This window comes from Denticeps clupeoides, chromosome 6, assembly GCF_900700375.1.
Source record: "Denticeps clupeoides chromosome 6, fDenClu1.1, whole genome shotgun sequence".
In the NCBI taxonomy this organism is placed as follows: Eukaryota; Metazoa; Chordata; class Actinopteri; order Clupeiformes; family Denticipitidae; genus Denticeps; species Denticeps clupeoides.
The window spans coordinates 5,928,852-5,951,563 of NC_041712.1; the positions used below are offsets into that span (position 1 = coordinate 5,928,852).

Genomic DNA, 22,712 nt, shown 5'->3' on the forward strand with positions numbered 1-22,712 from the left:
CCACATGACTTCCGGAGGTGCGATAACAATGAGGGAGTCATGGAGGGACCAAGGCCATGCGGGACGACATCTGAGAGCCAGCCAGAGGGTCCAGTGATGATACTGCTGGGGCTCCGAGGATGTAGCCCGTGCAGGGTGGGGCTCTGTCAGGATTAGGTGCACTGTAGAGGCACCTGGGATCAATTTGGAGGGTGCTGTTTTAAGGTGCTATGACATTTTTGTGGACCCTGCAATTGTTGTGTGTAATGTTGTTTCAGTTCTGGCAATCGCCACACGCCTGCGGGTTTGTTTTTGTTCTTCTCTTTATTTCCCCTTTTTCACCCCTCGCACCATTTTGTTTTCTGTTAAATAAATCATTGTTTCCCAGTATGTCCCACCTCTGTGCTTCCTTCCCCCCTCAGCTCGCGGACACTCACATTGACTCTTCTCCCCGATAGCTCAGTTTGGACAGGCGCCAGCTCTAGGAAGGGTTCTGGTCGACCCAAACGTGTTCCAGTTATGGATTATGGAGGCCACTGTGCTCTTAAGTGCAGCAGAATTTTTACATTACCTTGGCCAGATCTGAGCCTTGCCACAATTCCGACAGTCTGGCAGTCTTATATAGACAGGAGTGTGGCTTTCCTAATCATGTCCAACCGGTATAATCAAACACAGCGGGACTCAAATGAAGGTGTAGAACCATCAGAAGAAATGGACAGAACTTGAGTTTAATTTATGAGCGTCACAGCAAAGGGTCTGAAGACTTTGTGATATTTCAGTTTTTCTTTGTTAATAAATCTGCAAAAACATCAACATTTCTGTGTTTTTCTGTCAATATAGGGTGCTGTGTGTAAATTAATGAGGAAAACAAAATGGACTTATATGAATTTAGCAAATGGCTGCAATATAAGAAAGAGTGAAAAATTTAAGGGAGGCTGAATTTTTTTATTAGTGAAGTGATTGTCACATGTGATACACTGCAGCACAGCACACGGTGCACAGGGGGCAGTGTGTGGGGACTGTGCTTTGCTCAGTGACACCTCAGTGGCACCCTGGCAGATCGGTATTCGAACCTTCTGGCAACCTTCTGATTATGGGGCCGCTTCCTTAACTACTAGGCCACCACGGAATACTTTCCGTACCCACTGTGCATGCATCACAAATGAGCAAACACAACTAAGAATAATGGGACGCTTACATAGGCACGGTAATTGGTGCCAGGACAGCAGGACATTGAGCTAATTACAAAGAGATCTGCTGTGAGAATAAGTACAAGTGGAGGATAATGAGCGGTCAGCCTCAGGCTGTGGTCATTCACAGGTAGCATTAAGCCACAACCCTGCTAATTAGATGCGGAGAGCATTCCTGCACTTTCAAGGCCTTGAAAGTTCAGGTGAAGGAACTTTTGCTTATGTGAAGCCCCAGAGGTAGAAGAGGTGGAATGGTCATAAATGATAAAGGGTGAATAGATCATCTGTGGCCGGATAATTGAGGAATGCTAACTATTTTCCCAGATGTCTGAATGATACAGAGGTGTGCATCAGCTCTCACTCAGAGGACGGAAGATTACAGTTATCTTTCTGCTCTTTCTTGGTCAGGGTTTAAAAAATGTGGCTCTATATTAAAAAGCTACTGTGCAGACTTGTAAATGTTCAGCAGAGTTTTATGTCTGAGATTCACTGTTAAGAGCTAAGAACAGTTCACACCGTGTTCTGTAAAGATGTGGCGTGTCCCGGGCAGAGGTGGGTAGCAACAACTTTACTACTACTTGAGTAACTTTTGTACTTTAGGACTAGGTTTACAATGCAATACTTTTTAGTTCCGCTTGAGTACATTTGTGAATAAGAAGCTCTTACTTTACTACATTGGGCAACACATGACTCGTCACTTTTTTAGACCATTTATATGCTTTGTTTTTGCCAGACGGATGCTGCCAAGAGATCTGACACATTTCACCATTCAGACGTAGCAACAATAATCGTATGACGCAGTTTCACCATTCAGACGTAGCCATGCAGTCACATGACCACACAAGCCGGGGCAGCATAGTGTGGCACAAACTCGTCATACAGCACAGACAAGGAATGAAAAATGCCACATGCGACTGTCTCCAGTGCTAAAACCAAAGGTTACAGAAAGAATACAGACTTTCATATAGACCCTTTTAGGGCTCATTTCTGAGGTGGAAGAAATTTGTGTAATTATTTTTATAATAGTATATTAGCTTTATTATTTAATATATCAATGCTAAAATATGTAATTAGCATATATAAGATCAGATTTAGTTCAATAGTTACTACAAATTGTCCTTTAATATATTTTCTATTCTTATTATTAGGAAATACCAGAATTGTCACATATATATTTTTTTCTGAATACATTGTTTCTAAAAAACTAAATGAGTTCAATCAAACAGTTACTCTGTACTTAGTTACTCTGTTTTATCACTAGATTCTTCCTCTTTCCCTCGGCACATCCAACAACCGTGATGCTACTTTTTACTTGTACTTGAGAATTATTATTTTGGAGCGTTATCGCTTCTCATACTTTTGGCTACTGTACCCACCTCGGGTCCCAGGTTTGGAGTTACAGTCTGAACCACAACATTGCACACAGGCAATTCTGTGATCTGAGTACGATGTGTGTTAGTTATATCATATCCTGCTGTACATAACTGAGCACAGATGACATTGTGTAGAAATGAGTCTTTATTAATAAATGCAAGTCAGCAAGGAAGGACTGACACCCTGCCAGCACCACAATGTCAATGACAAAACTGGTGCCATTGTGTTTGGAGTTTCCAGCAGGTCCTCCAGCTTTAAAAATGTCCATAGGCCTGCACACTAGGTGAACTGAATCCAAGTTAGGTGTTGGTGTGAGTGCGCCCTGTGGTGGGCTGGTGCTTGAAATGTGTTCTCTTACGTCTCAGTGAATATTTACATATAATCTCCCAGGCCATTTTGTAAGTATAAATCTGCTTGCCCACCAAGCTTTGATGACCACCCAGAGCCACTCTCCTGGTTGAAGGCGGTGGGTCTGCCTCTGGAGGGTGAGCCTTTTTCTAATAGACCCTTTACCAAAGGCGAACCTTGTTGGAAAAGTTGTGGTTTATCTGCACTTAGCACTTACAGAACTCCATTATTTATTTTCTTATTTTAATGCACCTACAACTACAGACATGAAACCTTACAGATAAGGAAGGGATGACACTGCTGTTGCACTTATTCTCTTAAGGGCTTATTTAAAAAAAAATTCCACTGTATGCCATTTGATGCCATTCTGAAAGAGCACTGTACCTTTCAAGATTTAATATCGGCATTAAGGATGTCCAAAGGCACATTCTGGGAGAGAAGCAATTTAGAGTCATTGCTGCTATTAATGAAAAAAAAAATCTGAAAATGTATAGTCTCTGATGAAGTGTGGCCTGTAGTTGTGACAAATTTCAGAAGACGTCTAGGAGCAGGCCCATCTGAGACCAATTATTTTCAAAATTGTTTTGCAGGTATTAAACACTAGAGTCTGGTTGGAGTTTCCCCAGTCCAAAATGTAGCAATATTCGTTCTGACAGCAAACCTTCATCAAAAGATCCCGTTAATAACGTGCCTCGCACTGTTCCTATCGAACAGGCTGTAATTCAAGCCATAACATCACAAGGTGTTGCCAGACAGCTTTCACGTTAAAAAAAGAAGGGACTGAAAACAGATACACATCTTGGACGAAGCCCCTCAATTGCAGACCCCTTACTTTGTTTTCATCCGTCATTTGAAAAGATGGAAAAAATTGCAAGCATGCACACAGGAAGCTTCACATTTCAACCGGCTTATCCCAGCTGTATATGAGCTCCTGCTCGAAATTCATGTCCCATGACTGTTGCACCGGCTATAAACATCAAGGCCGTGCTGCATACTGTATCGCTGATGTCCCTGCCTTTAATAAAAACCCATTTCCTGCAGCAAGGAAGATGATGGAGCGCTCCATCTAGAGCCAACGGCTGTGTGAAATGTTTTTACAGACAATGCAGCCAGTCTGTCATGTAGATTCCCCTGAATAACAGTAACATTTTCATTAGTCTATGATCCTGTTGTCACAGGGAATGGGTTTCTCTGCACCTAATACACCTTCAGTAGACTCTTCATCATGTAGCTCGATCAGCAGAGCTTAAGTGACTGGGGGGTTAATTGAGCCCTCAGGACACCTTCAGAGATCTTGTGGCGTAAATGTTTCATCAGGTCAGATCTGTTGGCACTTTTGTTGGCACAAGGTGGGCTGCTGCGTGTGATCTGTGTTTAAAACCGGCTCCAACGTGGCGTTTCCAATTCAACTCAGAGCTATTTCTTTTCAGCGCTATCAACAGTTGTGCAAATATCACAGCGCCTAATCAGGAGTTGCTGGAAATGTTCTTGCTACAGCATCAGAAAAAAGGTGAAAAGGTGTTTTTGATGAAGACTTTCACTGTCAAAGCTGCTCATTGGTGAAATGTGCCAGTAAATAATGGATTATGGGCAGGTTAATGTGGACATTTTAATTATTCTTTGTCTTATATTAGTGTTTCAAGAAGTCAAGTCAAAGTCAGCTTTATTGTCAATTCTGCCACATGTACAGGACATACAGAGAATTGAAATTACGTTACTCTCAGACCCATGGTGCTTACAAGTAACATTAAATACAAACAGTAACATTAAACACAAAGGTATAAATACAATTTTAAAAACACAATATACAATTTTAAAAACACAATATACAAATAAGGGCACATGGTGGAGAGTGCAAAACCATGTAGTGCAACAGAGGTAAGTTTAAAAGTGACAAAGTGACAAGTGAGGTAGTTGGTAGACCAAAGCTGCACAGAGTGAGTAGATGAATGCGTAGATGAACATTTATTTTGTCCTAGACCGTCCCATTGTCATGAATGCAATTGCCCTCAATGATGGTGCTGGTGGTTTCCCAAAACCGAGTTGGTAGAGTTTAAAGCAGCGAAAGTGCCAGGCAGTAATGACTTTGGACTGCATGACGTCAATGCGCCTGCTCTACAATGTACAGCAGCAGCTGCGGTGACATCTCCGTGGCTTTGTTGTGGTTACCAGCTGTTTCAACCAGTTGTTCCTTTCCACCCCAATTACTCCAGCTAATCCCGGCCTAATGAATAGCAGTTCACCTGAATGAGTTGTGACAGAGCTAATGCAGCCGGACGAATAAAACAATACCAACTGGAAAACATAATGGTGAATTGTGAATGGCAGTAAACAACGATGAACAAAGAAGGAGAAGAAAAGGTTGACTCTCCTTCACACTGATGCAAATTAGAATGAGATTGCTCAGTTTTCTTTAACATCTTCATTCACAGAATTCCCTCAGTGCATGATTGTTTTTTTCAACAGATGAAGCCAGATGAAGCAGAAGCCAGTCATATTTCACCCAAGTGAAGCTAAAAATAATTAGAAACTGAACAATTATTGCTGGTGTTGATTAGATCTTTTGCTGAGACAGGGCTGTAAAAACCATGGAGACATATTTTCCGGTTTTCATTATAGTTAACGTAAAATGCAAGGTATTCCCAAAAGAATTGGTCTTACTTATTGCAGCGACTGCTCTGCTGCATGTACTGAGGTCAGAAATGTCTGTATATCTGATACTGGCCTCCAGTCTTATTCGATCCTTGCGGATAGGACAGGAGTCCGCCTGGTCGATGTGAATGAACACAGTGCCCTCCCATGGCGGAGGGTTCTCCCTTTAGAGCACCGTCAGCCGTGAGCCAGGACCCGTGCCTGCTGCAGCCTGTCAACCTCCAAGTCTCCGCTGGGGACGCGTCCCACCGTCCAGTAGTCTGATGGCTCATTTGAGACCCTTCTGTTTTCGTGTTTCTCAGGATGCAGACCTGGTCACAGAAACGTTCTGAGATGAGAAAAACAAACACTGCAAATCATCTATTCATAGCCGAGTCCACCAGTACGCCCACAGGGTCTTCGTTTGGCACGGCCGATGCAGTGTGGACGCTGTTCCGTTGGGCTCCCAAGTTGAAGGAAGGCCAAATTCATCTGATTTCATAAACTAAAGACATTTTCACAGTGCAGCCTATTTTTAATTTGTATTTTTAGCACAGGAAACTACACTACTGTTTGCATTCCTGTCTTCTTTTCTCCCCTCCCAGCACCCCAGACAGATTGCATCCTGAATTGGTGCTTTTTCAGAATCATAATCAGACAACTTTATTAATCTCAAAGGAAATTGCTTATGCCACAATGTACATGCAATGTATGCACAAGACACACAACAAGTGTACAGAGATTTGGTTTGCATTTTGATGAACTGAAACGAAGGCCAGGATGTCCAGGAAGAGCTTCCCATTTTCGTACCACTGAAGCAGAAAAGGGGAAGCGTTGCACAGAGTGATGAGCACATTCCACAAAATCCCCTTCCTTTCTGTCCCTCTCTGGTACTGAATATGAAGACCACGCTACACACGTTCATATCTGCACTGCTGGTGTCCTGTAAGTATAACAAACTGCAGTACAGAATGATGAACTGAGAGCGTCTGCACGGCACATATTCTGTTCTTTTGTTCAGTGACAGGCTGCTCTGTGCAGACCATAGTCGGAGTTGCCGGGAGACCAGTCACGCTCCCCTGCTTTTACGATGTCGGGACGCATGGTGTCTTACCGTTCTGCTGGGGAAGGGAGGAGGTGACATTGCTTGGCTGTGAGAACACCATCGTGTCCGCTGACGGGACCGTGGTGAATTTCAAGTTGTCCAGGAGATACTGGCTCCTCAGCAGGCTGCACTCAGGCAATGTGTCCCTCACCATTAACAATGTCCAGGAGAGGGACGCCGGCTTTTACAAATGTCGAGTAGAGATACCTGGACTCTTCAATGACCAGGTTGAAACGGTTCATCTGATTGTTATAAAGGGTGAGCGTTAGTTCATTATTATATACTACGTATTAAATGTATTACAGCATGCATGCTGACGCTTTTTTACTCCACTAAAGTACTCACATGCCTCTGTGCATGCATGTGTTCAGATGTGCATGGTCACCTGTGACGAAATGTTATTTTTGTTTGTGAAGAACCAAGTCCAATAAAATACCTGACAGATGTGCCAGCATCTGCTCCCCGAAAGGAAATGACAACACAAGGTATCGTCCCCTCATTCTAGTATTCTATGTATTATATTAATATATGTCAGCCACAACAGTTTGTGTTTAATACAAAACAATGGTCACATGTTATTGTCAGACCCCATCACAACTCATGCAACGACAACACAAACACAGATGCAGACCAGCACTAGAGCTCAGACTACTAAAGGTGAGTGGATTTTTTTATAAATGGCTTTATTTAGTAGTAAGTAACATATTAATAAGCTATGAATATATGTATATATATGTGTGTGTGTGTGTGTATTCTTTATTTGCCAAGGTATTAATCCAAGTGCTAATCCAACATTTGAGATGACAAGCAAGTCGGAGCCCTCAAATGTCACAACCTCCAGTAGTACACAAGGTCTATTAATCAATCCTTATGATAAAAGTTTTTCCATGAAATGCAAATATGTCAATGTATTCAACTTAAATAGTGTAACTTTCTGAATTTATAGAACATTGTTTTTTTAAACCAACCATACCATTCTATTTATTTATTTATGCATGATTAATTTCAATTTAACAGTCAAAATGCTCTATTAATGAAAATTTCAAAGAGATGTGTCTCTTATTCAGAATTCAGGATTCTTGGTGTTCGAGGGGGCTTAAGAGAAGGTCTAGAACTGGAGCTCACTCAGGTCCCTAAACACACCCATCACTTACAATTTGTGTTTCCACTCATGCTGCATTTTAGATAAGTGCTACTGTTGTGTTTTCCAGATGCCATTAGAGTTCTTCATTGCAAACACATTGAGGGCAGGTGCAGTCCTTTTTATCCCGGCTTTAATCCTTACTGGCATCTTCAGTAAGTGTTTTTTTTTTATCTTTCAGTATTGTCATGCACCTAATTTCCCAGTATAACTGGGAGGCTGGAAGCTCTCTCTGGTTAAATTGCACTGCACATGCATACTTCATTACAGACAATAAATAGCTTGTGTGGAAAGTGTGGCAACATGTCTGGTAGCTGGCTGTGTGACCTGACTTTATTTAGCCCCCAGACAGGGTTTGCTTTAATGGGTGGAAGTGAGAAAGATTGAGTCACACACATTTGTGCTTATTGTGCGCTTCACTGCCATGTGGCATCTGGGTATTTAGCCCCTAGTGTTTGCCCCCTTTGTTTGTTCCACAGTGAAATCCACAAAATCAGCAAGTTCCGACAGCAACTTATAAACTCGAATTTGTATTGTCATTTCAAAATTTCATTGTTGAAATAGTCACTAACTAGTTAGAAATATTGATGTATTGTATTGCATTTTTAATCAAATTAGCTGTTTCTAGCTACACTGAGGTGAGTGCAATTACTGCGGTAATTTGTTTTTAACGTGACAGACTTGCTTTTAGTTTATTCAGCATCCAAGACTAACTGTAGCTGATAGTGGACACATGTTTGCAGATATTCCATCAGCCATTTTTTAGCTACCAGAGTCAATGCCTGGGCAGGGCTTTTCAACAATGATAAGTTATTTTAAACAATTAAATATTTGTTTTATATTCAAAACTTTATCCAGCATAAATTAGTTATAAAAGTGAAGGTGAAGCACACAGTTACACAACAAAATGTGTCTTCTGCTTTTAACCATCACCCTTAGAGAGCAGTAGGCAGCCATGAAAGGCGCGTGGGGACGGTACCTTGATCAAGGGACCTCAGTGTCACCTTAGCGGTTTGGGATCTGAAATGGCAACCTTCCCATAGGGTGTCCTTTTCCTTACCCACTAGGCCAAGCACTGCCCCCACTGCCCCTTATGACTCAAAAGTGCTTTTATATCGTTCTTGTTGATCCCCTTATACTGTATCTGAAGTCTCCTTCTCCAGCCTTGGTGCAGAATAACAGCCACTTTGAACCAGTCCCACAATGAGATTTCCCAGGACGCACAGTTTCTGTGTCTGTAGCTTTAAATGGTAATGAGGAGGAGCTAGGTGGGATGAGGAGGAGAGCGGCCTATAGAAGTTGAGGGGGCATTCAGACAGGAAGTCGTGTCAATGTTTTTTCAGAAAAAATCAAATGAAGCCTCTGTGCTCATTTTTACATCCAAACACTGAGCAACTGCAATGCTTCGCACATTTGGCAGCCATGATGGTTGGTAAAGCTACTTTTTTAGGGGAGGGGTGGGAAATTCTCTGGCTGGAAAAAAGCATGAGAAAAGGGGGGTAACCTTGACCACATAAGGGGACAAATTCCAGATCCAACCACCGGATGCTGCTTTCTGAACGGCGAAGCAGAATGGCCAAAGCACTCTTTACACCTATCACCATTTCTTGCCACTGTAGGACCATCGACAGGCTAGGGGAACTTGTATTAATGTTAAATAATTTTCATGATAGGGGACCTTTAACGTGAGCCCGGTAGTGTAAACATATGGAAATTGTTGAAACAGAACACTTCAAAATCTTTTGTTTGACACGACTCCGTTGGTCCATACCGGTCATGAATCCCAGTCCTCCAAAGTTACACAGTCCCTGTGGCTGCAGAGTAGGACAAGTGAGCTGGAAACCTCTGAATTGAATATTTTAAGGTCAGGTTCTTACATGGTGTTGTTTTAACTGTGTTTTTAAGGTGTGAAGCGTTTCATCAGAGAAGGCAGAAGCAGATTCCAGAGTACAGCCATGGAGACGCCACTGAATGTTTAAATGGCATGATGTCATCTTTAGTGTTTCTGGGAAAATGATGACCTTATTAGTCTTGTGTATGCACTTGTGCAATAGCTTCGCACTATGATTACTTAAGTTTAGCTTAGACACCTTTTACAGGTCTGAAACTGTGAGTTTAAATGAAACCATCAAGGCTGCACTTTGATTACTCATCCCAGCACAAAAACCCTCAGTTGAAGTTGGTTTGACAACCCTTGACAGCATGTGTGTAAAAAAACCCAACAAGGCACTTGGAAGGAGACCCATGACGTATCTGGCAGTTTCAGAAAAAGCTTGAATGTGGTGATGAGTCAGTGACTGTGCACGCCAGTGGTTCTCAGAATAAAAAAAGCACACAATCACAGAATCTGTCCAAAAAAAGTTTGGAGAAACCAATTATGGCCCTGACATTAACTTTAATTACATGTAATTAGCTAAATGTCCTGGAGCTGTTTACATGCTGGTGGTCAGAATTGGCCAAGCGGTCATTCTGATTTATTCTGATTTTTGGTCACCACTAAACATTCAACCTATAATTAGCAGAACATGTCAGTTTCTGCATCATACATTTAAGCCAGATGAACAACTGATTTGCAATGCTTTCTTATATAACTGCATGCTCACGATTATGTGACTTCCATTATTATGAGCACCACTAATTCCAATTGCAATAAATACATTTACTTTAAATCCATCTTCCTGAAAGTGTTTAGACCTCGGCAGGGTGGAACTGAAAGAGGTTGCCTCACATGGTATTTGCTGACACTGCAGTGAATCACAATGCAGAAAAGAGCCCCCTGAAGCTTGTGTAGAAATATCTTCAGAAACCATTTCACCATTTTACTGTTTACTGTTAAGAAAGACTTTTTGGCCTCTACTCTCATGTGCTTATCTTAGCACAACTGTTTATACTTCAATATTTATTGCAGTGTTATCTTCATGATTTCCAGAACAGCTTGTTAGAGTCAGAAAGTCTGTCACAGCAAGCATGCATGTGCTTTTTGTCAATTATATATTATAAAATGAAGACATGAATAAATGTCAATCAGAACAAGCTGATAAGAATTCTGGAAGTGAAAGACCTAATAATAGGAAGTGACAGGGCAGTGTGGGGCCCGTTCGCAACGTGCTGGTATCGCAGAGGAAGTCATGTGCGCTGGTCGGTTCATTTCGGTTCAAGCGCAGCTCAGACCTGCGTGCGCGGCGATGACCGCGCTCTAGTGAAGTGGGTGTCTGAGCGATATGTTCCCTCCACGATGCCGCTGCGCTCTGCAAGCCTGGCTTCTTCTCAGCCTCCTCACAGGTCAGTAAAATCTGCTGTAATGGATGAATAAGAAAGTTGTATGTTGTGACATGACTTTCTTGCTTTCTCATCTGCAGTTGGAGAGTGTGACAAAGTTAAAGGCTATGAGGGAGGGACAGTCACTCTTCCGTGCCATTACGATTATTCTTATCATGGTGCCTTATCCATTTGTTGGGGAAAAGGTGAAGTACCTTGGAGTAAATGCAGTGATACCATCATAGAGGCCAAAGGAAATAAAATAATATTTCAATCAGCCAAGAAATACCAGTTATTAGGTCGTGTGGAGAACGGTAACGTCTCTCTGACTATCTTCAATGCGACAATGTCAGACTCTGGAAAATACCACTGTAGGATACATATCAGTGGACTTTTCAATGATGAAAAAAACACAGTCGACCTGGACATTACAAAAGGTGACAATCTTGCACAGCTTCTTCATTTGCTCTCTGAACACAGTATAGGTTTTTGTTACCACAATTCTAAAAAAAATCATTACATCTTCAGCACATGAAACTACTCCTTCCAAAGAAACTGATGTGACATTCAGAGAAACTACAGTTACTGAGGACCCCACAGTCACCAAAGATCCCACACAGGGTAAAAGACAAGTTTACAGTGCACAAAATTTGATAAATGTTTTAATGGCAATGACATTGCATTTTATGTTTTGTAGGAATACAGAGCGATGCCCACACAACAGCAGCTCAGTACAGTCCAGTTGTAAGTATGGATTCATTCACACTACGGCAGGGCAAAATGACAAACATGACATTAACTCATGAACATCATTCACAGGCAGGGCAGCCAACTCAAAACTTTTCAGTCGTCCTTGTGTGTGGACTTCTTCTGACTCTGGTTTTGTTAGTGATGGCCGCATTTTTGATAAGTGAGTAAAGCAACTTTGCTTGCACACATTTTGTACAGTGAGCGTTTGTGTAGTTATATATTCATTTAGTTATTTCTATTATTTATCAGGACAAAGACGAAAGAAAACAAGCAGAGGACTTCAAACGTAAGTTATTAGTATCTATCTATCTATCTATCTATCTATCTATCTATCTATCTATCTATCTATCTATCTATCTATCTATCTATCTATCTATCTATCTATCTGTCTGTCTGTCTGTCTGTCTGTCTGTCTGTCTGTCTGTCTGTCTGTCTATTTAATTTTCTTTGTAAGTACGCTTCAACTGCGAAAGACAGAATGTAAAAAAAATTGACAGTCAATTGAAAAAAAGACAGTCGTGACACTGTATGACGCGTGCAACATTTTGTTTACATTGTACAGCAAAATGAATGAACTCAAAACTATGAAATAACACACGTGTAGTAGAAAATATTTTAATTTAGACCAAGTGTGAAAAACAACAAAGCAAGACTGTGAGGTCAGTGTTTTCGAAAAGCCCTGTGCAGCGCTGTGATGATAAATACATGATCCTTTCGCATTATAGTTTTGGTGGCCAGTTTTAAGTTTAGTTTTAGTCTTGTCTTTGCATCAAGCTGTTATTTTAGTTTTTATTAGTCCATACTCATTTTACTATTCTAGTTTCAGTCGACTAAAGTTCTGAGCATTTTAGTCTCATTTTAGTCAATGAACAGTAGAAACGACAAAAAAATAAACAAACCATTTAGTCAAACCAATTTCATAATTAAAACAAGGTTATCTAATCATTATATTATTGTTACATTATAGACTCAAGAATACACTACATGCATTCCAGTGGCCACATTTCTCCCCATGTTTTTCGACCACACGTTCTGTTTTCTGTTCCACTTCAGTATTCTGAAATATTAATAATGCCTCGAATGCGTATTGATGAAGTGGATGGGAGACACAGGAAACAGAAAAAATAATAACACGATTAAAAAGAGTGGAAGTAACATCTCTTTTTCGTCAAAATTTTAATATAGTTATTATTATGTAAATCACATTTAGTGTCGTTTTTGTTTGTCAACAATATTAAATTGTATATTTCATTATAGTTATAGTTACATGATCAGCATTTACATTACGTCTCATCTCATTTCCATCACAAACTTAGTTGATGATAACACTATTTTACATGGATGCTTTTCTTCGATGGGACTTAAGGCCCCATCGAAGCTGAAACAGACCAGAAGGTGAATAGACTCCTCCTACACTGAGTACCTTTTTAAGCATCTGATGAAGCTGGTCTTGATGATGCCAATAGCATACAAGGCAGGTTAAGAGAGGACAAGTGAAGAATATTTTATGAATGATTCATGAAACATAATTAGTTATGTTAGCAAGATTCTTCAAAATTGTAGTCAGTGGTAGTCTTCACAGTCTATATAGTTCAAGACATTTGAATGGTAGGCACTATAGCACAGTGTATGCATATGGCTGATCTTTTTTTACAGAAAATTGTTGTCTGTCATGCATAGTAGATTGCTTTTGCTTTGAAGCATTACTATCATCCATCATTTGTAAATAATTAGTCAATGCAAACTGCAAAAAGAATCGGTGGACACGATTCTTTACGCTGTGCGCAGTGTCCTCTCAACTTTGCTTATATCCAGCAGAGAGCAGAACAGCTCCATCTCAGTCATCTATAATAACACCAATGGCAGCATGGATCTTGGTGAAGGGATGGTAACCTGGAACTCGACGGTGGAGAACGTCTATCATATCGACCCATGTGAAAATGCAAATGACTATGAAATGTGTCCATGAGGCTGCTTCTATTGTCATTTATTTAACAAGTACTGTAATGATTACTAATTATTTTAATGAGTACTGCAAATTAAAAGCTAGACCAGGAGAATAAGCATTTATGCTGAATGTGAACAAAAGCAGTGAAATGTTTGCAGTAAAACCGTTCATCCTTCACACTCCTTGTAATTACATTCCACTGATGCAAATGATTTTACTAATTCCAATGCCGCACAGTAATCAGTAATCATGGCATTCTCTAGCAGTAACAGGAAATGAATTACATTTACATTTACAATTACATTTACAGCATTTACGCCCTTACCCAGAGCGACTTACAATCAGTAGTTACAGTCCCCCCTGGAGCAACTTAGGGTTATGGTAGTAAGCGGGATTTGAACCTGGGTCTTCTGGTTCATAGGGGAGTGTGTTACCCACTAGGCAACTACCACCCACCCTGAATTATCTTGCACTTTCTGTATTTTAAGTGTGTTAAACTGTGAACACCTTCAATACATGTGATATGTTATATGTAAATAAACAATGAAATTCTTTGTGGACACAAGTGTGACCGAGTGAATCAACACTGAATCAACTGAAGACAAGGCAAAATGAAGCAACTCAGATTCTTTCTCGCTGTTTTCTGACGGCATTACATACATGCATTCATGACCCATTGGTGTCCCTGGCCAGATCAATGCCGTCTGTGTACGGACGAACATGGCTGACATATAGTTACGAAAAAAAAATAAAAAAACAAACAACAAAGGAGCTTTTCTCTGCTCCACCCTCCCTGCAGCTGGGCGGGGTCAGCAGCAGGGTCAGTGCCCCCCGTCCAGGCTGGAGATGTCACTAGCTCTGGGGCTGTCACAAGCCCTGAGAACACTGATGTCCATTCACTGACGTGCCCAGCATGAGGAGTGACTGACGCCATCAGACAAAACTCACTGCTCAGGCAGAATGGCTTTCGCTCTGCTCAGGTGGAACCTTCTGTTGATGCTGTCAGGTAGGAGAACATAGTTGTAGGGTCGCATGATGTCCACCTTGACTGGAATATGTAAAAATCTCATGCAAGTTGACTCATATTCTTACTGCTGGCTGACGGTTTGTCCTCCCTGGGCAACTCATGGTTAGGCGCAACTGGGATTTGAACCTGCGCCTTTGCAGGTAATGTACTTGTAATGGGTTGGTCTTCTCCCCGGCAGTGTCTCAGCCCTCCGCCCTGGCGTTCCAGGTAACAGAGGGCAGCTCCGTGGTTCTGTCCTGCCAGTATTCCGTCAAGCTGCATGGCCTCAGCCACGTGTGCTGGGGCAGAGACTGCGGCACCTTCTGGTGCAACGACATCCTGGTGCAGACGGACGATCACGGGGTCACCTCCAGACTCTCGGACAGGTACAGGCTGATTGGGGACATTCTCTCAGGGCAAATGGACCTGGGCATCCAGAAAATACAGCGGACAGACAGCGGAACATACTGCTGCAGGGTGGACATCGATGGCCTTTTTAATGACAAAAAGGTTTCCTACACGCTAAAGGTTCTGAAAGGCAAGTAGTCCCGGTGTCGCTTTAAAACGAGACTGTACTGCAGGGCTCTTCGATTCTGAATTTCCAGCCTGCATTTGGATTTGAGGTCCAGATTGGAAGAGTCCTGCTGTACTGGGCTGCGAAAAGAAAGTTGAATCTTTAATACGCCCATGATTTATGGATGAAATTGCTGTTTTTATGCCCAGCTCTCACGACAACAACACAGTCGACGACAACTCCACACATCACAGAAGCACCTCAGACTTCATCAGGTGAGTTGTCTTTCTGAGCAGAACAAAGGAAGAACAAATAAAAATGTTGAGTACGTGTGGTTTGACAAATGAGTTCACATTAAGTGCTTAAATTGAGCAGATACTTCACTCACTACTCATAACCACTGAATACAGATCTGGGTCTGGGGTTCAGGTGACCATAGCAGGACGATGGGTGCATTTTGTGCTCATGACTGCCTATAATGATGGGACTGGCAGAGTTTAAAAAGATTTACAAGGATTGTCTGTCCAATCACCTTCTGCATACACTCGAAAAATGCTTCGAGCAGTGAACAGATTGGCTTATTAAACAACCATGACTCTCCATCTTCACCGTTCAATTCAGTTTAATTAAAATAGTATAAATAACATGCACCTAAATAAAGAAAGGTACTATGCAAAATGAATTATACAAAAAGTGCATCGCCCCAATCCATTTAGCCAGATGAGAAGGAGGACTGTCACACAATTTTAAACATATAAAAATACTTTTCTTTATGCAAAAGTATTTATTAAATCAACTTTGTTTATTCATTCTACTTCACTCTCTGTCTAAATATTTTTACCAAATTTGAGTTCGAATCTCTACTTGGACCTACTTGTGTGTGTGTGTGTGTGTGTGAGTGAATATTCTGTGTGTGTGTGTGTGTGTGTGTGCATGCATGCATTTGTGTGGTGCTCAGCCCTGTTTTAGTCCACGCCCTTTTCCAAGTGTCCTGTGATGGGCTCCCTCAGCCATGACCCTGAGGAACAGAAAACTTTTTTTCTGAATAAAACGACCACGCCTGTTTATTTGGTGAGCTGAGCATCACCAGTAAGGTCGTATGAGGGCTACTGACCTGGTCTTCAATACCTAAATACTGGCAGCTTCTGGCAGCTTCTTCCAGTCTGGTCAGTGAGATGTCTGGACTCTGTATACAACACCAGGCTGAAACATTGCTACAAAACAGCTACAAAATGCTCATTTTCACAGATGTATCAGCTTGACCGCATCATTCTCAGCGCTGCATCATCTTCTTATTAGTGTGAGGGTTTCCTGTCAATGATTTCTCTGCCTGTGGTTTTCTTACTAAACTGCCTCTCTCTGCAGACCTGTGGCGGCCTTCTTTGCCACCACTTTTTGACATTTCACGGCCGAATGTCAGCCTGGTTCAAACGGAAACCGTGGTGAGTTGAGACGGTGACGGTGTGGGCGTTCAGTGCAGTGTTGTTGTTGAAAGGCGTGTGCTTGTGTCGTGTTCAGTTTGAGGACCCGCTGCCCAGCATCACGCTCCAGGTGAACATCCCTGTGCTGTCGCTCTCCCTCAGCCTGCTGCTGCTCCTCGTGGGAGCGCTGTCCCTGCTGGCGGTAAAACGTAAGCGCGTCTCCTCCACCGCTTCTCCTGTGAGGTGGCCTTCAGATTTGACAACATTGTGCAATCAGCATGACGTTTTTCTATCCGTCCTTTTAGGGGGTCTTCACAGAAAGGCTCTGGAGAGCGGGTGGTAAGCACACATCATCTGCTCATCATACACTTGCCTACACAGAGAAATGCTAAATGTCTGCAAATCGACGTTTGCAACGTTGTGCGCACAATATTCCTTTTCATTTCACCCAGCTTCTCACCGAAAGAGCCACGTCATATAATCTATGAGATCAGGACCAGGAGGCCGGTGGAGGAAAACATCTACACACTCGAGTAGGATCCTGTCAAGTCCATTTTTACCTCTGCCACGTTCACTTCATTCTACTTCAATTTTTTTTCAATGTACAAGGAAATATATTTTAAATGTCTTGCAGTGTATACGTTGTGCATTTTAAATGGATTTTATAAGAAGTGGAATTAGAGTTCGAAAAGGAGCCTTCATGCCTGCTGGCAGTTTTTGCGTTTTGCTGTGGACACTGTAACTGTGCGTTTCTGTACGTACACGCTGCACTAAACAAGTGCTCGTAGCTCTTCAGCTCGCACTACTTACTGTGCTCATGCAATATGGTGGGGAAAAGCAGAAGCACCTTAGAGACTTGTGGATGAGAGAAGCATAACCCTCTGTAATGAAGAAAGGTGACCTTTTTTATAATGTTTGTAAGCATCTTTATGTGTGGGTGCGACCACCTTTGCCCATCAACCGTAAATGTGGGACTGAAAGTGATGGAACAAACAGATAGGGAGCTATAGGCCAATGGCCTAAAAACAATACGACAAATTTGTCCAGCAAAGATTTTAATGAAGTCCGCATAGATCACAGTAAAATATAAATTGATAAGGAAAAGAATGGTCAGCCTCACCCAATAGTTGCTGAGTAAGAGGAGCATTTTGCATACGTGACACTGTGTGTCCTTTTTATGTCTTTTGTGTACTTGATTTCACATTAAGACGAAAAACTAATTTTCAATAAATTTGCAGCTTTAAAATGTGTTTTATAAGACAGGGCACTGATACTAGAATGTTTGAGAACTGTAATACAATTAAATTAATACATTTTTGTTTTTGTTGTACTGTATTCATGTTTCAGTTTCATTTTTGTGTTAATCCTTTATTCCACGTATAGAGCATCACACTGAGAAATTCCATGTCCGGGGAGACCAGAGAAAAAGCAAAAGCAGTGGTGGCCTATGTGATGTGTTCATTCATAGTTTTAATGCCTTCAGTGAGAATCTACCAATATAAATAAAGAAAACATATTGAATGAGATGGTGTGTCCAAACTTCAAACTTTTGGCCTGTACTGTATGTCAGAATTGTGGCATTGCAGGGCACATTCATACGACTCACACATAAACAGGGGTTTATATCAAAGTAACATACAAAATACATGACATTCAACTTCAGAGACAGGGCAACATGACAGGATCATGCCAAAAAGCATCAGTGCCTTTTAATTTAATTAGGTGCTGTAGACAAATAAATATTGTCGGTTTAATTTTCAGCTGCAGTACTTATTTTTGCCACTAGATGCCAGTGCACTACACGAATAAATGACCAGGTGAAGGAATGCTAGAGGGACTGGGGGCAGAGTACATGGAGTGAGGGGATTTATTGAGGTAAATTGGAGTAAGATACTGCTGCTGACAGAATCAGACTTATTTTCCCCACACATCTCACAGATGCTCAGTCAGGCCGAGGCCCATGACCCAAGGTTTTCAGATCAAAGACTAACCTTCACTCTCCACATGCTTCAAAGACACTTGTGTCTCTGTGACCTTGTTGCTCTTCCTGGGAGCAATTTTGTTAGATATGAACTGGCACTTGTCAAAAATCAAAGCAATTTTAAAGCTAAAATCTGACTCCTAATTAATAATAATTATATAATTAATATAAAAATGTATTATTATTGGTAAATTCGTTTCTGTTTTAAAATGCTGTGATCACATGCACTTATAATTTTGTCCACATGATGGCGACTGGGCCTGTGTTTTTTAAAGCCATGGTCTGTACAGAAACTGTATGGACCAAACCCAAATATGCATTTTGAATAAAAACAGTCTAATTATAATTTCATTTATTTCATTACCCCAGTCTGCCCAATATAAACATCGCTCATAGTGTCTGATAATAATAAAATAAATGGGGCCTTCATACATGGGTGGTGCTTTTTTCCAGCCCAAAAAAATCAGAGGAGATTGTAACTGACCACAAAAACCTCAGGATTTAAAACATGTTCTGTCAACGAGGACAGGAAGGGCTGAAATGAGAAGTCAAACATCTCAGAGCCAAACAGTCTAAAGCACGGCCATGTGCACTGACAGGAAATCAGACAACCCAAGCCAGGCAGCAGCGGCAACCAAGTGGCGTGGGATAAATCCACGCTCACCCCTGGGGCCTTGTGAAGAGGATCGTCAGCTGTAGCACACAAAGCTAAGGCTGGTTTCTCCAGGCCCTGCCACGACCATGACTGTTGCTAAGCTCAAACATGTCCTGCAACTTCTTCCGTGCCCCTTTTCAGCACACTTTACCCTGCTTTTCAGGGGACTGAACCTGTAAATCAGATGAATAAAAGTCAGCAGGAGCCACATGTGCATCCTGGTGGGCAGCTGGAGCCTCTGGGTGGGATCCACTGCAGGACAGAGCGACGGAATAATGAGCAATTGAGAAGGAAACATTAAAGTGACCATAAAATCGTGTAACTGAATCTGTAATAAAGCAAAGCGACTGGCCAGATATTCAGAACAAACTTTCATACTCCACACATGTGTTGCAGTCGGAAGCAATGAAATTCACAAAGAGCCACTTGAAGAAGTTTAAAGCAACACATGTATGCAGGGAAAAGGCATTGGCTGCAGATGTATAGTGCTGTGCAAAAGACTTAGGCTGTTGTGAAAGTATCTAAAAGTTTTTAATCCTCTGAACATGGTCAAAATGGACTATATAAAAGTGCAAAACATACACATTTATAAGAATTAAAATGTGAAAGTAACAACAATTTTCTTTTTGATTTCAGAAACACTGATTATTTGTTTAGAGATCTACAAGAGCTGTAAGTTGGTTTCTCAGATATGCAATATCAGGCCGAAGTTTAGTGAAGAAAAGCAGGACAACAGAGCTTTTTTTTATATATATAAAAATGTGAGAATTCTGCTATAAAACATTTAGGTAAATCAATATTGGACCAAACGTTAACTATAGTTTGGTACTTTTTAAAGTAAATTGCTGTTCTGTCAGCTATGTAAGGCATGTAGGGAAAGTACACACATTTACACTTATACGGGCGATTTATTAATATGTTAATTAACCACACATTTTCAGTCGATTAGTTAATTCAACAGGAAGTGACATCCTACAGATTCTTCAATAAAAATGTAAAGGGCTTATTTCAGACCATGCACTTAATAATGCTGTGAACCATCTGTGTCTGGTTCACAGCATTTTCCTCTGGTTCGGCCTGATCTCCACTCTCTGGACACTCTGCAAGTGCACAGCCCCTGTGTTGGAGTTCTATCATCTGAAACGTCATCGGTCTGTCTGTGAAGGTGACAGCTGAGGGGTGATGGTGGCAGGGAAAATAGCGTGTTGTTTGGAGGCCAACTCTGTTTATTAAATGATCTTCAGATCGATAAAAAAACTTCAATAAATACATTAAATAAAGAGTAAGGCAAACCACCTCTCAAATCTCCAACCAACTCACTCAACTGAAAACCTGGACAAATCCATTTATCTAACAGACAGTAAATCTTCACACAAACATTCAAACAGTTCACAATAATCATATAACACATTAACCAAATAATTTAAAGAATGTATATTAATTTGCATTGTCTCACCTTAATTCAGAAATCATTTTACATCACTATCAATAATCCCCCTTCCCCATTTGGTAAATTCTTAGATCCGTCCCTTCCCCAGTGCCTAGGAATAATTTAAAACTCCCCACAGACATTTCCCATTAATCCAAATCACAAAACTAACCAAATGTTTATTATTTATTCATTGTGCATCAATGAATAATGTTACCTTTCCATGGCTGTTACTGGTAACAGACCCCGGATTTAGCTTCGGTGCCATAGGTCAGACCCTCACAGGAAGTAAGCTCAACTGCCTTAACTGTGTCCATTCATTTTAACACGTTAAATATTCAGAAATGAATTGTAGAGAGTGTTGTGTGAATTTTGACAGCAGTAATATTTGTCTCCTTGGAAACAGCAGCAGGAGAACTGGGCATTTTTAAGTTGTTTTAGCCTCCATAAATGAATTCCATTAGCAAGTTGTGATGTGGTTCATCTGAAGTCAGGTCAGGGAAATATATGCCAGGCGTCCCAGGGTGTCTGTGCTCCATACGGGCCGTGGGTCCCTCAGAACTACAGGAAACGTGATTGATGGTGCCCAGGAGCAGCTGTGCTGAACTCACAGGAAGTACAATAAAGGCCTCCACATGTGATTCAGTGGCAGAGGCCTAAGAACCCTGTGCAATGTCTGCAACACGCAGGAGCGAGCTGATGGGTCCGTACCGATGACGAGATGGTTTGTGCTGAACTTCTGCCTCTTGGCCTCGCCAGGTACCCTGTCTTATCATTTGATTCATATTCTGTGTGCTATAGAACCTGAATATCAGGAAATGGTTCCAAAGTATCCCAATGCCCCATCACACTCACTATCAAACAAACAAGGCGAGACTTTCCCACTAAGCTGAGAAGAGCAGCTTTGGACTCTCGCTGCCAGCAGCTGCCGAAGTCAGGTTCAGTCTGAGTGTCTCCTCAGCGCTCGTCCTCAGCAAACCAACTCATCACGGTGGTGCAAGATGGGCCCAGAAGAGCTGAAAAACAAAGGAAACTGAACATCATGGAATGTTTGCTGTTGTCTATTATTTAAATTAGAGAAAGTACAAGAGGTTCTTTTAACAACATGGAGACCACTCAGAGTAGATGTGTTTAAATACCAACTTTTCCTGTGTTTTTCTCTAGTTCGGGTACAAAATGCTTTATGGGGGTTGTTTGAATGACTGATGCTGCCATTCAGCATTTATTGCAGCTAAATTTAATCAATATACCACGTACATTTTCTAAATGATATTCAAATGTGTCATTAGATGCTTGATTGGACATAATAATTCGGGATTTGAGCTTTTAAGGGCTGTCAGTCTCCCAAGATGCTTACACATCCACCGACATCAGTGAGAAATCTTTCCGATGAAAAACATTTTCTATTGCTTGAATTGAACATGTTAGGCTGGGGTTGACACGTCTGTCCCTGTCGCTGTCACCAGTGTCCATTAATGAATTAAGGAACATAGTTAAACAGAACGAAACATCATTTTCCCCTAATGTGATGTCCACAATTCCATGGTTCGGTCTGGTGTTTTCTATTGTCATTGTTGTGTTCCTGATTGCCATGACTGTGTAGTATTGTACAAATTTATCATCGTCTCATGTCCTCATCGGGACACAGAATGTTGTCCTTTTACTTCTATGCAGATGATTCTCACTTTTATCACCCCCACCTCCATCAGGCCCACCTCTGTTGTTTCATGGAGGTTAATATCTGGTAAAATAAAGATAAACTAAACTATGCCAAAACTAAAGAATTTCTGTCTGACTTCTCAAAATCCACCAATTTCTCCATCCACCTGCCAAACTTTTACCTTACATGTTTAAATGCTCTGGGTGTGATGTTGACAGGAGCAGCTTCTACGGAATAATTCCCAAGCTTCTGTCTTTCTGCCACATCACAATCTGGAAAAAGTAATTCATGCTCTGATAAACTTATGGCTGAATTACTTTAA

The 22,712-nt window shown here is 41.3% G+C and overlaps 3 protein-coding genes across 7 annotated transcripts; all 3 read left to right on the plus strand.

The window, feature by feature from the left end:
* The first annotated feature begins 1,601 nt into the window (after nt 1-1,601).
* Nucleotides 1,602-10,624, plus strand: havcr2 (hepatitis A virus cellular receptor 2). Of its 2 annotated transcripts, none has more exons than XM_028984548.1 (9): nt 1,602-1,721; nt 5,846-6,467; nt 6,544-6,885; nt 7,044-7,112; nt 7,213-7,284; nt 7,396-7,479; nt 7,695-7,756; nt 7,839-7,878; nt 9,674-10,624. In XM_028984548.1, the coding sequence occupies exons 2-9, from the start codon at nt 6,422-6,424 to the stop codon at nt 9,745-9,747; spliced, it is 789 nt and encodes a 262-aa protein (XP_028840381.1). In that variant the 5' UTR covers nt 1,602-1,721; nt 5,846-6,421; the 3' UTR covers nt 9,748-10,624. The 2 variants fall into 2 exon arrangements, with proteins under 2 accessions (XP_028840381.1, XP_028840380.1); XM_028984547.1 differs by having other exon boundaries at nt 7,839-7,923; nt 9,674-10,618.
* Nucleotides 10,625-10,838: 214 nt separating this feature from the next.
* Nucleotides 10,839-14,284, plus strand: havcr1 (hepatitis A virus cellular receptor 1). 4 transcript variants are annotated; one of them, XM_028984553.1, is made up of 7 exons: nt 10,839-11,050; nt 11,128-11,463; nt 11,555-11,647; nt 11,724-11,770; nt 11,846-11,936; nt 12,006-12,062; nt 13,592-14,284. In XM_028984553.1, exons 1-7 carry the CDS (start codon nt 10,990-10,992, stop codon nt 13,666-13,668), a joined length of 762 nt encoding a protein of 253 aa, XP_028840386.1. In that variant the 5' UTR covers nt 10,839-10,989; the 3' UTR covers nt 13,669-14,284. The 4 variants fall into 4 exon arrangements, with proteins under 4 accessions (XP_028840386.1, XP_028840387.1, XP_028840382.1 ...); XM_028984554.1 differs by having other exon boundaries at nt 13,595-14,284; XM_028984549.1 differs by having other exon boundaries at nt 12,026-12,062.
* A 285-nt stretch (nt 14,285-14,569) lies between these two features.
* timd4 (T cell immunoglobulin and mucin domain containing 4) lies at nt 14,570-18,000 on the plus strand. Its single transcript, XM_028984555.1, has 7 exons — nt 14,570-14,730; nt 14,930-15,268; nt 15,454-15,519; nt 16,610-16,686; nt 16,763-16,874; nt 16,971-17,004; nt 17,118-18,000. Exons 1-7 carry the CDS (start codon nt 14,685-14,687, stop codon nt 17,200-17,202), a joined length of 759 nt encoding a protein of 252 aa, XP_028840388.1. The 5' UTR covers nt 14,570-14,684; the 3' UTR covers nt 17,203-18,000.
* The last annotated feature ends 4,712 nt before the right edge of the window (nt 18,001-22,712 follow it).